Genomic DNA, 17,053 nt, shown 5'->3' with positions numbered 1-17,053 from the left:
ACACAATGGGGCCCTTGTTTCTCTTCCTTGAACCAGTATTTCCTGAGATTGAGTGACAGCCCAGGAGAGGATGTGGGTCTCATGCAGGGAGCTGGAGTCTTCTTGGCCACTAAAGTATGCTGTTGACTCCACCCCTGTGGGAGCCTAGCTTAGAAGTTTCCTGCCCCTGCACATGTGCTGAGGAGTCGTGCTTATCTGTGTCAAAGGATCGTCCCCACAGGGGATGTGTAAGCTCTACTGTGGGTCAGGCGCCTTGGTCCAGGCTTCACCTTCATCAGTCTGGAGCACAATTTGTTTTGGCTGTCTCTCCTTCAGCCCAGAGAATTTTCTCCAGGGATAGTGGTTGCGTTAGCTGTCTGTTAGCCATCTCCTCCCCAAGCAGTGCCTTCCAAGTGTAAGGATTTGAATAGAGCGCTGTGAGGAGTGGCTTGTTAATGAGCCTTTTGGAGGGCAGAGGTCACATGTCCCAGCCCTGGGAGACCTTTTCCAGGAGGCTGCCTCTCATCTAAGTCCCTGTCTGTCATGTGCGCATACTGGGGACCTCAGGGCTTCCACTTGACTTTTACACCTCTTCCTACCATGATAGCCTGGCTTTCATGCATAATTAAATCATGTATTTTTAAAAATCTTGTTCCTTAGACTTTTCTGTTCCTTGCTCTAAATTATAAGTCAGCATATTGTTTTGTTTCTAGGGAAAAAAATAACGTTGCTCTTTATTTGTGGGTAGGGGTCAAGAGACATCCCTTCCTGAGGTCTTGGCTTCAGTACTGGGAGGAGGCTGCGGGTGGTTCAGGCTTGAACAGGGTTGGGCCTGCCCAGCCTCAGCACAGCTGTGGTTCCGATTTAACGGAGAGCACCTGTTTTCACCTGAGCCTGGTTCCTGGGGAGCTGTTTACATAGGGGCTGTTCTAGAACCGCCCATCCTGCCCCTGCAGCTACCTCTCTGTCATATCTACTGTCACACTTCCTCTCTAGGTGTCACTTTTTCATCCTGGCCTCCCCAACCCTGGAAACGCAGCCCAGGGTTCTGGTCTTCACCAAATTTGGGCAAAGAGAACCCATGCTGTTTCCCCTCTCCTTTCCTGCGAGGATCTAACATGTTCTTCCTCCACCAGCCAGGACTCAGGGCTCAAGGGCTGCTTCAGCCTCCCCGCACTCCCCCTACTCCCCCAGGTGTCTTTCTTCTCGTTCTCCAGATGTCCTGTATATAAACTCTTGGCTCCAACTTCAGCAAAAACAGCAACATGGAGCTACGCCAGTAGGGGAGACACAGGGTGCATGTGGGTAGCATGGTCATGGGAGCAACTGTGATCACAAACCACAGGCCAAACCCTGCCTGAGGAAGCCCCAGGAGGGCCTCAAAGTTCAGGAGCCCTCCTTGTCCCCACAACCCCCAACCAGGGCAAGGAGATGGCTGCAGGAAGCACGCTGCAGGTGACCAACGGGCCCCAGACCAGATTACAAAGTACCCTTTGTCCATTACTTTGGAATCTTCACACAGTAATCCTGGGAAGGGAAAAGAGCAGGTGTCACTGAGCCCACTTTATAGGGATAAAGTCAGAGGTCAATTGTTTTTTTTTTCCTAAACCCAAATGGGAAGTTAAGTGTCAGGGCCAGACCCCAAACTCTGGTCATCTGCCCCTACAGCCAGAGTTCTTTCCAACCCCAGGTCCTTCTCCCATAGCAGCAAAGAGGATGAAGGAGAACTAATAGGAGAAGCAGGGGCCTTTATTAGGGTCCAGCAGATGTAGTGGCGGTGGAGGTGAAATTCCAGGCCTGGGCCTAGGAAAAGGCAGAGGAGAGACAGAGGGCCCCCAGAACAGAGCCCAGCTCTCCCTGCCTCCACCCAGCAACCCCTCCCCCACCCCAGGTTCCTCACTCCAGCCTCCTCCTGCCTCTGGGAACGCAGAGCACCAAGAACTGACAAGCAGAACCCTCCAGGGCCACAGCTTGGAGCAGAGTGCAGGATCCAGTCTGCTCTCTTCCCACCGCGGGAGATCTGGGGAGCTCAATTCCCGCCTCTCCACCAGGATGAAGTAGGGAAGCTCCTTCTCTGACCCCCAGAACAGAGTAAACTCTTGTTCTCTGTGATGGGGAATGGGATGAGCCTTTAAGCAGGACCTGGGAAGAGGCCAGAGGTGAAGCCCCTGGAGGAGTTTCTGAGACTCCACCTTTGTACTCAGTGTCTCCACTTTCCCTTCCCATCAACCCTAGGGAGCAGCTCAGAGTCTGGGCCAGGGTGACTGATGGGCTAGAGGGGACCTGCTCCAAAGACATCTGTGGGTTTCAGAGTGGGCGTTTCCCCAACACCAAATTCATCTCTATGTACACAGGGCAGCACCCGCCATTGGCAGGGGAGCAACTGCCAGGGGCTAGTAAGAGTAGCCACCCTTGGGGCCAAAGGGCTGGGTGGGGCCAGCCAGCTCTGGGAGGTAGGCAGGGCTCTCATCCAAGTGGGACAAAGGGACTGTGTCCTCCTCACTGACTGGCCGGTCAAACTCAGCCTTGAGAGCTGGACGCTGATTGTCCGGGAAGGCCAGAGAGAAGAGGGCCTCGGGCTCGCACACAAACTTGTACACGTAACGCTCGCCAGCCACCTGTTGGGAAAGAGGGCCTGAGTCAGTGTTGAGTTGGGAGTGCAGCCCCCTCCAGGCCCAGGCAGATGCATGGGGCCATTTCTCCTGCTGGTTCCTCTAAGAATTTTGTGTTCTCTCATCTCAACCTCTCCATGCTTCAGGCTTTTCCGTTACTGTTTATCATAAATCTTTGGTTGCCCATAATTTCTTTGACCTTTCTGACTGGGTAATTATTTGCTGCTACAAACTTGCTGAGAAATGTCCCCCAGCCCCCATCACCTTCCCATGGCCACCGCCCCCACCCCTCCTGCCCCTGGACCCTGAGCCCCCGACCTTCTGCATGATGCCTTTCTCGTAGTAGTACCGGAGTGAGCGGCTCAGTTTGTCGTAATTCATGGCTGGCCGGTTCTTCTGGATGCCCCAGAGCCTGGCGACCTGGGGATAGGAGATAGAATTTGGGGGTGGCGATATCTGCTCAGCAGAGGAAATATGGGGGGCAGGTCAGAAAGAGTACTTGAGATTCTTGGTGCAAATGTTCAGCTGGCCCTGCAGCTAAGCACTGGCCCACAGATCCATGTTTGGCAGGAATTCAGGTTAAATAAAGCAACAGTGATGGTAAAGGTATGTTCCACCTGTTCCTGGGTTCTCTCATCTCCAGGCCCTAAAGTTGTTGGGAGGAGAGGTGGGGACATTTGAGAGGCCCACCTCCTCAGGCTCAATTAGTTTGAACTCCATCCCCCGGCCAGTCCAGGCAATAAAGTGGGCATTCGTCGGGTCATCCAGCAGGGCTACCAGAAACTGCCACAGCTGCAAGGCACCCCGGCGCTGGTAGGGCGGTCCCTCTCGGAAGGCTCCCACCCCTTCCTGCTTGATGTCTCCTGGGGAATATGGGAAACAGGAGGTGTAGGGCTTGTGCCTTCAGGTTCCCCAAGCAACCCCGTCCCCTCTCCCCAGGCCCTTTCTCATTAAGTGTAATGTGATTCCTGGGGGTGGGGGGGGGGGCACGGTCAGAGGACATGGATAAGACCCTGACCCTTTCGCGAACAGTCGCATCTCTGACCTTCAAATTTCTCAGGGACGACGCAGACATCATCTGGGAATGGACGCAGAGGTTTCTCATAGCCATAGCCTTGAGGAGGAAGTTGGGGGCTACTCAGATCTAGGAGTTCACAGATATGAGGCCCCAGAGTCCAGAGGGACTCCTGGCCAGGAGCCCATCCCCCATGGCAGGACTTCCTCCTCCAACTTGGAGCATTTGGCAGGGGAAGGAAGGGGCTGCCTTACCCATGGTCCCGTCACCTGAAGAGGGCCCGGAGAAACCCTCTGTGTGAAGGTACATTGAGGCATACCCAGGGACATCTGGGATGGGAAGAAAAAAAAGGGTGATGTTATAGATGGCTAGGATAGGGGTAGGGGTGGCAGTCCTACACACATTCAAGAACTTCTTGCCAGCCTGCCTTCTGGTTCTTTCCCCTGCGCAGCCTGCCTACCACCAAATCCCAGGGGAGGTTCGCCCAGCGGGAGTATGAGACTCAAAGCCATCAGCTTGAGGGCTGGGTCAGAGGGCCTGGGAGGCAGCAGCTGGAGCTGGGCAGAGCTGTTCCATAAGGCCCAAGATGCCAGGGAGCAGCTGTTTCCTGTGAGTTTAGGGGGAGGAGGGGATAGAGCTGAACCTCCGGGGAAAGGGTTCAGTGTCCCAGCCTGAGATTCCCTTGGAATGGGCTGCCATCCGGTCAGCAGGTCAGGTTCCAGCCCAGTGTGGGTGTGAGGGAGGGAGAGTGAGGGAAGGAGGGAGAGAACACACACTGCATCTATCTTTGGAAGAGGCAGTGGGCACACTAGACCGTGTTTTTCAGGTCTGACGGCAGAGGCATTCCATCTATCTCATCCTACTTCACAGGACTGACACCTCCCCACCCCACCTGGAGGAGGGTGTGCTGAGAAGCCATCCGTTCAAGCCAGCCCCTTCCCGCCCTACCCCCTCTACGCCCACCTATGAATGAGTTGGTGAAACCTGACACCTCCGGGAGGAGGCGGGAGGGTGGGCTCATTCATGCCTCCATTTTGTGAATGGAATTCCTGACTCCATTCAGAGGAAGCCGAGGAGGGAGGGGCAGGAGTTCAAGGGCATGTAACACGATCTCCTCCGGTCTACATCCTTTGAAGGTCAGTGGCAAGAGCTTCTCCCTCCTTCCTCCATTTCACTGCCAGCACCGCTCAGGCTTATAGCCCGGTCTTAAGGAGAAGTGTTGCGTTCCCTTCTGGTTTTCACTTGGGCAGCTTGGGGGTTTGGGGCTCATCCCCCTGCACCAAAAAGACTGGGCACCAGGAAAAGGGAAATTCAAAAGCTCTAGCCAGCTCTGGGCCTACTCTAATCTCTGAATTTATTTTTTCTAATGCAAGTTTGCTGATAAACTCTAATTTGGAGCTGGTAATACTGTAATAGGAGCCAAAGTTTTCTGAGCCTTTCCCTGGGCACTTGGGGCTTTGAGCTATAGCTGTTTAGGAACACAGCTGACCGCATCTCACTTCTGAACACAGCTGACAGCATCTCAATCCTGTCAACAGCCAGGTGGAACCAGAATTTAACGGAGTCCCTACTTCCGGTACCCAGCTCTGGACAGGATGATGGGTCAACCAACCAGGAAGCTCAACAGGATGTGAAAACCACACGTGAATCCTGCATTCCATATGGGAACTGAGCTTGGCTAGTTTCAAGTTTATGTTTCTCCTTATTCAAATCTCTGTATTTTTGAGCTCCTGTGGGGACAGGGACTGATGACATCTTTGTGTCCCCCAGCTGCACCCACTCATACTCCTGGCACAGTACTTTTGTCTCAGTAGGTAATTAAGCCCCCAAATACACACTAAATAGAAATAGAAATGCCTTAACTTTCCTATCAAGTCACAGGCAAGTCACAGGCTACCTAAGGGCAAGGACCTACATCCCACTATCTCTTATCTGAATATAAATTTGCTAATTGAAAAGTGACAGTTCTTTTGAATCTATGAAAAGAAGTGGTAGGTGGGTGGGTTGAATGTATGAACTGGTAAACGGATGGGAAGATAAAAAATAACTTGTGGGGACACACGGTGGCTTTAATGGAACTGTCCATTTGATCACATGCCACCCTCCCTGCCCCCCCCGCCCCCGCAAGCCCACCAAAACTCCTCAACCCCTTCGCATTCCATCTCTTACCTGAGTCATAGGAGAAGTCCGTCTGCTCCTGTTTGATCACCACCCCCGCCCCTGGGTACCTGTGCCCATTGACTCCACCCTGGCCCAATGCCGGCTGGCTGGCCTGTTCGTACAGGGGGTCAAGGTATTCCTGCTTGAAGCTCTGTTGGGGGTAGGGTGGGCAGGGCTCCGACAGCTGGTGTTGGTAGGGGGCTGGGAGGGGTTCCCGGCCCCCTCCCTGAGAGGGTGTGAAGGAATGGCAGACCTCCAGGGGCTGCTGGAAGACGGAACTGGATGTGGTGGGATGGAGAAGGAAGAGAAGAGAATATTAAGGGAAGCCTTCCTGGAGCCTGCCACTCCCAGAGTGGGGTGGGGGTGGGGGAGATGTTAATATCCCTTCCTCCCCACCTCCTCCCACACCAGGTTTCTAAGGGCAATAGAGAACACTCAGGGATTGAGGGAAAACTGGTGAGGCCAGGACCCACAGGCTTGGTGGGTCTCTTTGTCTCCTTACCTATGCTCCCCGAGGTACGCATGGCCAGGGTGGGGCTGGGAGGTGCCAGAGGATCTCAGGAAACTCCGTTGTTCTGCCCGGGGAAAGGGCTGCAGGGGCGACTGTCCAGGGGCACCAGGGGCGGGGGACTTGATGGTGATTTGTCTAGGGGGGTCATAGGCACTGGAGGTGAGGGGAAGACAGGGGTGAGGGGGCAGAGAAGCTGGGGGAGCATCTCTGAACCCTTCATTCCCTGGGAAGTCAGGTCACAGGGATTATGGGAGAAGAGTAGAGGGTGCTGGAGAAGGAACGGCATGAGCCAGACTTGGCTCCAGATGAACTCTTTCTCCTTTCATAATCCTGAAGCTGGGGGGGGGGTTGGGGGTAAACTTGAGAACACCTCTCCCCAGCCCAGAGCAACTGGGTTGGGTGGGAGAGTGGCTTCTCCAGTGGAAATACTCTGCCCCGGCCTTAACACACATCCCTTGAACCCCCTGCTGCATTTTTCATCCTAACTAACTCAGGAAATCCGGAACCATATTATTCCATTAAGGGAGCTCGGAAACCCTTTCTGTTGTCTAACTTGCATCTCAACTGCTGCTGCTGCTCACTGGTGCCTCCCCCCATTTCCACCCAACTCTTCACCAGGGCCGAGCTGGGGCTCACCTGGAATAAAGGCACTGCTCGCCATGGTGGTGGGGGAGGGGCGGCTTTCTGCTGCAGGACAGGGCCGGGTCTGCGTGGGGACTCTGAGGCTCCTTCTTGATCCTGGTGGTGGGGCTGTGGAAAGCTACTGTGGAGGTCGGGGGAGGCAGAGCAAGGCCAGAGAGTGTCACAGAAGAAGCAGGAAGAGCTTCCGACACCTTCTGCTTTTTGAGGACCAGCTGGGTGTCCGGTATAGCCTCATCCCCCTTCTCTGGGCCTCATCTTTCAGCGAAACATTGACACTTTTAAGAAGAGTTTGGCTATTTACTTTATATCTAGTTTTATACATCAGGCTAATGTCCAGTATTAACCAAAGAAACTGTCTAAAGTTCAACATTTAATGCAACCTCAACCCTCCAAAAACACCTCTGTAGCAGTGAGCACCTTCAACCAAGGGCCTGTGGTTTTCCTGAATGCTCTGGAAAATTCCAAGGGAGAGAAATGTTTTCGTATTTGGAGCTATAAAGAATCTTTCTTTTTCTGGTGAAGGTTGGACATTAGCCCACTTACATGTCAGCTGACTAGCATCATACACATGCTCCTAATTATCTGTGAAGAACACTGGCCTTTCCTGTGGCCCCTGCTGGGTCTGAAAACTCTAGCCACCAGGCTGAGCAGCAGAGTTGGTCCCAAGTCGGCAAGTCAAAAACCTACAACTGACTGTTCTCATGTGAATTATTTGTGCCCTATTTCATTTCACTGAAGGCAGTTGAGAGCAAAGTATCTGATATTAAAGCAGGGTTTCTCAACAGTAGCACTAGTGACATTTGGGACAGATAATCCTTTGTCATGGGAGCTGTCCAGAGCATCACAGGATGTTACCAGCATCCCTGGCCTATACCCACTAGACACCAACAGCACCCCACCCTCAGTTGTGACAATCTGAAATGTCAACAGACATTGCCACATGTTTCTGGGGGGTGGGACAAAATCGCCCCCAGTTGCACAAAATTAACTTAGAATGGTAGGAATGGACCCTGTTGCAGTGGTCCAAGCCCTTCATTTCAGAAATAAGGGGGAAAAAAATCAACTATACTTCAATTAAAAAAAAAAAAGAAGAAGGAAATGGAGGATCAGAGAGATGAAACTTCTGCTCCAAGGTCACACAGCTAGGATGGGGCAATCCCCGATTTGAACCGAGGTCTTCATCTCCCAGTTACTGTTTTGTCTTTGAGTCCAAACCCAAGAACGGGGAGCCCTGCCCTTCACCCTTTTCTAGAGGAGAGAACAAGTGGATCTTTTGTGATTCCCTATCCCCATGACTCATTTCCTGCCCTCCCCCACTCCCCATTCCCTCTATCCAGGGTCCACTACTCACAGTTTTCTGAATGGAAATCAGGAACAAACTGCTCATCACTGTCAGGTACCTGAGCTGCAGAGAGAGGTCAGAGGTGAGCCTGGGATGGGGGTCCTGGATAGCAGCCCCACTGGCTCCCCGACAGACATCATTAATGCAGCCCTGCAGATTAGCACCAGCCTGAAGGGAAAACAGCTTTCCTAGGACTGAAGGCAACTCCACCCCAGGTCCTAGCGCCCGCCATCTCTGGGTCCCATTAATACCCTGGAGGATAGGCTGCAAGCTCTCAGAACCTGTCTGAGCAGATTCCAGAGTTTCTTTCTTGATACTTTGTCTTTTTTCCCTCCATTTTCCTGAAGTGAAAACAGCCCTGCCCCTGAGAGTTTACAAAGCTCCCTCAAAGCTCACAGCAGAGTTGCATCTGGGATGGGCAGGCTCCGTAAGGAGTGAGGTCCTGTGAAATAAACTCATATGGGAAGATTCTGACTCTGTGCTGCCTAGGAATCTGCCTTTTATATAACCTCCTGGGTGAAACCTAGAAATCTAGAGCCTGGGAAAGGAGATGGAATGGAGGAAAGAGAATGGTTCATGAGAGGTGATTAGAGGATGACAATGGGAGAGGAGCCTGGGGACACTGGTAGGTCATGGTGCCTCATTCCCTTGATGTGCGGCTAAGGGGAGAGAGGAGAGCTTCCCAAAACTGGAGGTCTGAGATGCACTCCCAGGGTGCCAGTGTGGGTGGAGCTGGGTTTGGGGATTAGGCAGAAAAACTAAAATAGAACAGCAGCTCATCCACAGCCTCCAAACTGGATATCCGGGCTTTGATTTCTAGCTTTTACACTGATCTCACCAACTCCTTCAGGTGGGATACGGCTGAGTACCTCTCCTGATCCCACTTTTGCCCCTCTCTCAAGAATAAGTAGATCACAGCAGGAAGGGGAAGGGTAGACACCAAGAAGGACTTCCTGAGAGTTTGGGAAGAGTGGTTTGAAGGTGAGGCAATGGGACCCAAAGAGACGGGTCTCTCGGTCCCTGGAGACTGCTCTCAGACTGGACAATGGGGAAACTCATGGATGAAATGACCAGGGAGTTGAGAATGGATGGTAAGGGTGAGGGACAGTGAGGGACACGAGGAGATGGCTGGAGAACACCTCCACTCCTCCTGGCCTATACATGTTCACACCCCAGTCGCTATAGCCTTTCTCCTGGGCCAAGGTTCTATCATTTCTTCCTTGGATTTCAGCCACAACCTCTTATCAGAACTCCCTAATTCCACTCTCCACATAGCTGTAAGAGTGATCTTTTTACAACAGAAATCCAATCACTTCTCTTCCTTGCTTAAAGCACAAACCCCAAACTCCTCCTTTCGGCCTCCAAGGCTCCAAGTATTCTGGTTCTCGCGTACCTCTCTGACATGCTTCTCCTTGCCTGTTACTCTCCAGAGCTCTGGTCTCCTTTTGGGTCCTCAGACCTATTCAGCTGATTCCTCTTCTCCACATCTTTGCCTATTTTTTCTGGCCTTTGCAGTCTTACCTCACTTTGTCACCTCACAGGCCTTCTCTGATCACCCCAACCAAAGTGGTCCCTCCGGTCTCTGTTTACTTTTCCCTAGCATGTATGGCTACCTGTACTTATTAATTTATGCTCATGTGTTTATTTTCCATCTCCTCTACCAGAAAGTTAAACTCACCGAGAGCAGGGTCTTTATCTATCTTGTTCATCTGACTCTCCAGCACCCCTGGGACAGGGTCCAGTTCAGCATAGACACTCAATGCATTCTTTGTCCACCAAGTGAATAAACATACAATGACCCCCATCCTCAGGCTGGTGGGAGCCAGAAGTAAAGAGATCCTAACCAAGCAGCCCTTCCCTGCCCTGGAGGAACCCCTCTTTCCACCACCCGGTAACATTAGTGGCAGGACCTCTGGGGAAAGCACATCTCACAAGGGATGCTTTAGGCTGTGATCAATTGCTTGGCAGGTGAATTCTTTACCAACCTCTTTTAAATATCAGAGGTGCCAAGTGCTTTAAAATCAACGTTTATAGATAGGCGACTTCTTGACAGAGGGACTGGGATGAGAGGTTTAAGAATCCGGAACCACCAGCAGCTAAAGAACTTATGAAAAAAAGACAATGTAAAATAATTCTAAAGTGATGAAATAGATCAGTAGGGCATGAAATCCCTTGGCAAAAACAAAAAAACCCACAAGCACATCTTCGCAGGAGCACAACTAGGGCACAAGAGGCAACCATTCCCAGACTGGCCGCAATCAAGAATCCTGGGGCATTGTTAAAACAAAAATGCAGATTCCTGGTCCCCTCCCCAGGAGAGTCCCATTCCATAGGCTTGGGGCAAGGGCCAGGTGTCTGTATTTTTAACACACACTGCTGGTAGCCCTCAAGAATAGGTAGATTTGGAAAACCGGATAAAGGGAAGGATGTAATAAACCTGATCAGTTGCCCAGGGGTGAAAGGCCCAAGTTCATCCCTGCTGTGTCCTCTGGCCCAACCACAGGTGATGCCCCCAAAGTGGCAGATGGGGGTGATAGTAGCAGGATGAGCAATATTTCCCTCCTTGCTACCCAGGCAAGGAGGGTCCCAAGGGCGGGGGAGGTGCAGAGCAAGGGGAGGCTGATGCAATCTCAGCCCCCTCTGGGGCTTCATTAAGTGCCACTTTCCATTGAGGTAAGGGTTGAGGTAATGGGCCAAGGGCATCTCCTGCTGGCATCACAGGCCAGTTCACCTGACGCTAGAGAGCCCTGGGGTCATCTTGCTTTCCTCTCATCTCAAGCCCGGAAGGTTTGACCAGAAACACCCTCACCCAGAAGTCCCAGAGGAGGCCACCCCCAGCACGCTGATCACACCTCAAGAGAGGTGGCACCATCTTCTTCCCTGGGCCAGGAGAAAGAATGGTTTGTGGTACGATCCCCAGTCTCTGCTTGGCCCCTGCCCAGAACACCGGCTTCTCCCAAAGGGGCAGGACAGGGCCTCAGTTGCTCAGAGACTGTCAAGGATGGAAATGGGAACAGTAACACAGAGCATCGAGTTCCTGGAGAGCAGGAGAATTTCTAATTACCATGTTTGGTCTTAAGTGTAAGCCACACTCTATTTATTTGTTGGCTTGGCTGAGTTTTGGCTGCCAAGCCAGTGTGCCAGGGTCTGCCCCCAACTCCACCCTGGCACTGAGGAGGAGTTTATCTGCCTGGGGACATGGCAGATGATTACGGAGGGGATGGGAAAACTGCCAAGCCAGCATAATGCCCCTGGAAAGAAAGAATTTTAGAGAACATTCCTTCCAGTGGTGGGGGAGCGGCGGGAGTGGTCACTAGCAAAGAAGGGGTTTAGGGGGCCTCCCAAGCTGGGCTCCAAGAGAACTGGGAGGCGAAAAAAGCTAAGCCCACCTCAGGTTAACCACCCACCTAAACCTTATATGCCCCATCACCGTCTCCCCTTCGTATCCAATCACAGGGTGAAGTGAAGGGACCTCTTAAGGAGTCCCAGGGGAGACATGGCTCGGGGGTGGAATTCTCTGGAGCTTCTGCTCCATTGTGTCACCACTAGCCTCATCTCTCACACTTACCCCGCCCCCATCCTGGCAGTATACTGGAAGGAACCAGTTCTCTATCTATGGAGGAGACATTTGTCCCCAAGAGCCTTCTGGAAGGGGAGAGACAGAAAGATATAGAAGGAGGCACTGCAGCTAGGAAAGACTAGGGGAGGGGATTAACCCCATCTCTCCCCACAGACACGCTGAGGCACCAGCGCACGCACACACGGACTCACACACACCCTAACGCCTTTTAACTTCACGGCAGCACATGGGTGAAACACATCCTCCATGCATACCCTTCCCACACAGGTTGTCTTCTTGGGCTTTCAAATACGATGGAGGAAGGGGCAAGAGGACTGCAGATCTTGGAGGAAAATGGGGGAGTTCTCATTCTTATAAAAAGGGGTGCAGACCCACCTCTTTGAGAATCTCGTAAAAGCTATGGGTCATTCTCTTCCTAGAAAAATTCACATTCCTTTGTGTATGGTACAACCCCAACATTTTATACACATATCGGAGGGCTCAAGGACCCCTGCAATCAATTCACAGGCTTTTGGGAATCCATAGACCCCATTATGAACCTCCACTTTATACAAAGGACACACATGGCCCAGAGTCAATGTTCCTTACCACCGAAGAGACCAAAGTCATTGTCTCTGAGGGTTCCTGGGGGCTCCCGACAAGCCCGAAAAGGAACCCTTGACCAGAAACAGCACATTTTTTACCACAATCAGACACAGCCTGGGCTCAGCCTGCCTGAGCCTGGGTTTCTCTGCAGTAGCCTGATTCTTTCTCCAGCAATTCAGCAGATTTCAGGCACCTCAAAATCAGACACACCCTCTTAGCTTTCACTTCATCCCCTCTTCCCCACCCTCTCCATCTAGAAAAACCCCAGACCCAAAGATGTTTGAGCCGTCTCTACAAAGCTCCACTCACACTCACTCCCAATGATGCCCGGACACCAGACTCTGAACCCACAACCACCTCCACCAGGATCCAACCTGGTATCCCCCGAATTCTTCACAGCCCCACCCTCACTTCAAGGACCCACTGCTTCTCTCCAGATCGGGGCTTTTCCCTTTCAAGCTGATGTAGGGAGGTTGGGTTCCGGCCCCCAGTCCTACACGCCCCACACTGGCAAGGTTCCAAATGAGCCAGTCCCTCCCTGCCACCCCAAAGCTCCCTCTGGGGTCACTGACCTGGTGGGAAGAGGCAGGAGCGGAGGCTGGGGTGATGCTGGGATGGTGCAGGGGGACAGGGCCCCGGCAGCTGCATCTGTCTCCGCAGAGAGAGTGAGAAGGAGCGAGCGGCCTCAGCATCCCCCCCTCAGGCCTGGCCATCCATCGCCAGCTGGGAACCTGAGCTGCTCCCTCAGAAGGAAGGAGAGGGAACCAAGGAGATCCCAGCGCCAGCCCCCCTCCGTCTTGCGATCCCCACCTCCACCTCCCCACCCACTGGATTTAAATGTACAGGGACTTCCAGGGCAGCAGCAGGAAACACACACACTGGCTGTCACACTGACACATGCAGATAGACACAAGTACAATTTCTAGACCCCCACCGCCAAGGGGAGGGGCTTCCAAGGTTGAGAGAAGATGAGAACATTTTCCTCTCCTTCCCATTTCAAACCCAGGCACAAATGGACCAGGTGCTTCCAAAATGTCAACCTCTGAGCCTACCCCTATATCACAGCCCCAGGAGCAGCCCACTTGGGGAGTGCATGGACCCTCAGCTGCTGACAGACAAGGAGCCTGGAGAGCCAGACAGAAATGAGGCATTGAGAAAGGAAGTGTTTAAGAGATGGTGGAAACTGACACCTCTCCTGCAGCCCAGCTCCGGAACCTCAGGAGGAGGATGGGAGGACAGGGAACAGCTCTGGTGGCAACTCAGAGCTGGGCACGCAGGGCTTGCAGAGTCCGGAAAGACATGCACAATCCTCCCAGAGCCCCCAGATGCCTCCAACACCCACGTGGCCATTCAGCTATGAATTCCACAAAATGTCCTGGTTATTTGCTCTATGCTAAGTAGCCATTCTGTTAACATACATATTTTGGGGATACCACAGTTGTCAAGACAGATCTAGTCTTACTCCAAGCATCTAGTCAGGAGTCTTCCCTTCTACCCCAAGCTTTTAGAGATGGTTCCAGAGGAGCTGGGTTTGAGTTTTAAAAATCATCAAAGATGATTCACCTCCCCTCAGGTAAAGGGATGGGGAAATCCCAAGAAGAGACAAGCCCTCGAGAAGGGGTTCTTAGTGCTGTGGTTTCTTGGTTTTCCGTGTTATAATGAAGGAATCCTAAGATGGGAGTGTTATCTCTTCCCTCTCAGAGACTGTCTGAATACCATAAACCTCCTAACTGCAGCCCACCGACGACACCCTCAGGCCCCACCCAAACACACACCAATGAATCAGAGACCCCCAGATCACATCTCCCTACCCAGAGGAGGCCCAGCTACTGACCCCACCCCAATCGGCTCACAGCTACATTCCCCTCCACCCCAGCAAACTGGCGGGGCAATTGCCTGGGGCGGAAGGTATTCAGGAGGGAAGGAGGAGGGAGGATCAGTTGCCATCAGAATTACAATCAAGGCTATTTGTGGGGAGAAGCCCTGGGCTCACTTTGCCAAAGTGCTGCAAAAAAGAATTATTTAAACTTTTGTTGCTCTTTTGGCTCAGACAGTAAATTGTTTGGCGCTGGGGGTTGGGAGGAAGAGAAACCGGGGTTGGGGGAGGTAAAAAGCAATGTTTTGGCAACTCCTGAAGACAGGTAACAAATTAATCACTCCTTCTCCTCATTCTCCTGTCCCTTACACCTCCCTCCCAACACCCCAACACACACCTCGGCCTGGCAGCTGGTGCCAAACAAACTTTGCAAATGAAAATTTCAACCAGGAAAACGGGCCCAGAGCCAAGTTCCATTCAAATAAGCAAATACCCCACACAATGGTCTGATTCATCCCCAGGCCTAGTTACACAAGCCTGGCTGAGGGCAGAGAAAATAAATATCTATGTAAGTATCCACACTGGGCCCTGGAAAGAGTGGAGAGGCAGGGGACGTGGGGAGGGGACCTTGGAGAGGCCCTTGAGGCCAGGAGAAAAGAAGTGGGCTAGGCTGGAATACTCGGGGGAGAGAGCATCCCCACCGCAGTAATAGAACAAGTCAGAAAACTACTCACCTTCAGCGAGCCATGTCTCCTGGAAGTGACTTAGATCCTGGAAGAGATCTGAGGGGTGAATAATGGAATTGGAGAAGGTGAGATGGAGGTGCTGGTGAGAGAGCGGGAGCCCTAGCAATCCCAGTGACTTGCCCTTGCGGGTCGGGGCCGAGAATGACCAGTCTTAAGGAGGGCGAGTCTTTTTGGGAAAAGGGCGGGGGCTCCAGGGTCCGCCCTCGGGGTTTGTGAGGTGGGGAGGGTGGCAGTTTGTCTCTCACTCTCTTTACCTTCGGAGTCGGAGGGCGGCAGGGAGCCCGGGTCCATGAGCTTCCCCTGCGGGACCATCAGGGCTTCGCGCAAGCTCCCATTTCCGGGCGATTTCTGCGGGGAAGGGGAAGAATACCCTCGAGTCACCCTGATGCCGCCTGGTCTGGGGGGCGGGGCTGGGGTCCCGGGGTGACTCAGGGGCGGGCAGCCCTGGACCCCGTTGGGGCTACGGGGTGGGTATGGGCGGAGTGCAGGGAGGGGGACGGGCGTGGAGGCTGGCGCGGCGCTCACGCTGCAGAAGGTGTAGGGCACTTGCTGGTCCAAGTATCCGCCTTTCATCCTCCGCTCCATCCGGCCGCTCCCTCCGGGCCGTTCGGCCCCGGCCCCGTGCGGGGGCAGAGACCTGGGGGCGGGGGAGCTGCGTTCGCACACCGTCTGGGAAAGGCACCGAGGTGGGGGCGGGTAAGGGCGACGGGGAGGGGCAGTCCCAAGGCTCTGGGTCCGACGGCAAAACTTCTCCGACTCACTCAGGCGATGGATAGGTTTCCGCCTGCAGAGCTGAGCGCCGCCACCACTCCCCTCCCGCCAAAGGAGGTCCCACCTGCTCCTGGGAGCCTGGCTCGCCGTTTTGGCTGCTTTCTGCAGCCCTGCTTTGCCCAGGCTCTGTTACATAAGATTGTGTGTGTGTGTGTGTGTGTGTGTGTGTGTGTGTGTGTGTGTGTGTGTGTGTGTATGTGTGTGTGTGCGCGCGCGCGTGCGCTCGCGCGCAGAGCAGCAGGCGAGGCGCGCACCATTGGCACGCGCACAACTCCAGCGCCACCTCCAACCCTGAATCCCAGCGCCTCCCACCCTCTGCCCTGGAATCTGCGGAGGAGACGGTAAGAGTGTGGTGCGTGTTGGAGGCGAGACGGGGAATCACAGACCCCCCTCCCACTCCCTCCCGCAGCCTCACCTGAGGCCCGGGCGTCTGTGCTGGAGCCTCGGGGGGTCCCGAGCATGCCCCAGGGCCGCACTGAGAGCCCGCGGGGCTAGGCCGGAGCGAGGCGGCCCTGGCCCCAGGTACCCCGCGCACCGGCTTGTTTTCCGGGCGCCGCCGACAGTTGTGAGCTCCGGGGAGCGGCTGATTGGTGCATTTCCTTCGCCTCGGCCTCGGCTCTCTCACCCCCCACCCCGTTCTCTTTGTTTCATTGACTTTTGTGAATGAAACCCCAGGGCCGGGCACGCCCGCCAATCCGGAGACTCGTCCGGCCGAGCCGTGGGGGCGGAGTTTCCCATCCGCGGGGGCCAATCAGGACGCAGGGGCTGGCTCCCGGCTTCATTCACGGCTTGGGCTCCCATTCATAAAAAAATAAACTCTCCGCGGCCGGAGTTCATTCATAAAGAGCTGAGAGAAAAGGAGGGAAGCCGAGGGCCGACGGCTTCTCTGCGGGACGCGGCGTTGGTCCTGGGGCTGAGGCTCGGCTACCCCTCCGGTTGGCGTCTGCACACGTCTCTGTGCATCTGCATGTACGTGGGAGTGTGAACATGTCTGCGTGTGCGCCCTGGGGGGAGGCGAGCCGACTTGTGTGCCCAGAGGAGCAATAATAACGAGCATTTATGAAGCGCTCTGCTTCCACGTGCTCATTTCATTTCCATAAGCTGGCCAAGGGGTTCTATTGTTTCCATTTTACGGCGACCGAAAATGAAAACTCAGAGAGGGGCGGTGGCTTGGCTGAGGTCACTCACGGCTGAGGTTTACATCCCCCAATCACTTACGTTCTCCTTTGCAGCCCTTTGAGGCCACAGTCCAATGAATTAAAGCTATGTGACAACAACTGATACACAGTAGGCG

At 53.7% G+C, this 17,053-nt stretch overlaps 1 protein-coding gene across 8 annotated transcripts; it reads right to left on the bottom strand.

Moving 5' to 3' along the window:
* Positions 1-1,710: 1,710 nt before the first annotated feature.
* On the bottom strand, positions 1,711-16,309 carry ETV4 (ETS variant transcription factor 4). Of its 8 annotated transcripts, none has more exons than XM_045520050.2 (14): positions 16,175-16,309; positions 15,514-15,657; positions 15,243-15,336; positions 14,977-15,024; positions 8,271-8,324; positions 6,914-7,040; positions 6,269-6,430; positions 5,776-6,044; positions 4,067-4,213; positions 3,861-3,935; positions 3,637-3,705; positions 3,282-3,454; positions 2,910-3,011; positions 1,711-2,597 (listed from the first exon to the last, which is right to left on the bottom strand). In XM_045520050.2, exons 2-14 carry the CDS (start codon positions 15,571-15,573, stop codon positions 2,373-2,375), a joined length of 1,605 nt encoding a protein of 534 aa, XP_045376006.1. In that variant the 5' UTR covers positions 15,574-15,657; positions 16,175-16,309; the 3' UTR covers positions 1,711-2,372. The 8 variants fall into 8 exon arrangements, with proteins under 8 accessions (XP_045376006.1, XP_045375999.1, XP_074199441.1 ...); XM_045520043.2 differs by having other exon boundaries at positions 15,514-15,625; positions 16,175-16,305; XM_074343340.1 differs by having other exon boundaries at positions 6,269-6,412; positions 15,514-15,625; positions 16,175-16,305.
* Positions 16,310-17,053: the final 744 nt, after the last annotated feature.

The sequence above is a fragment of the Camelus bactrianus genome, chromosome 16 (genome assembly GCF_048773025.1).
Source record: "Camelus bactrianus isolate YW-2024 breed Bactrian camel chromosome 16, ASM4877302v1, whole genome shotgun sequence".
NCBI classification, from domain to species: Eukaryota; Metazoa; Chordata; class Mammalia; order Artiodactyla; family Camelidae; genus Camelus; species Camelus bactrianus.
The sequence above is the reverse complement of the archived record's forward strand: the minus strand, read 5'-3'. Positions and strand labels throughout refer to the sequence as shown.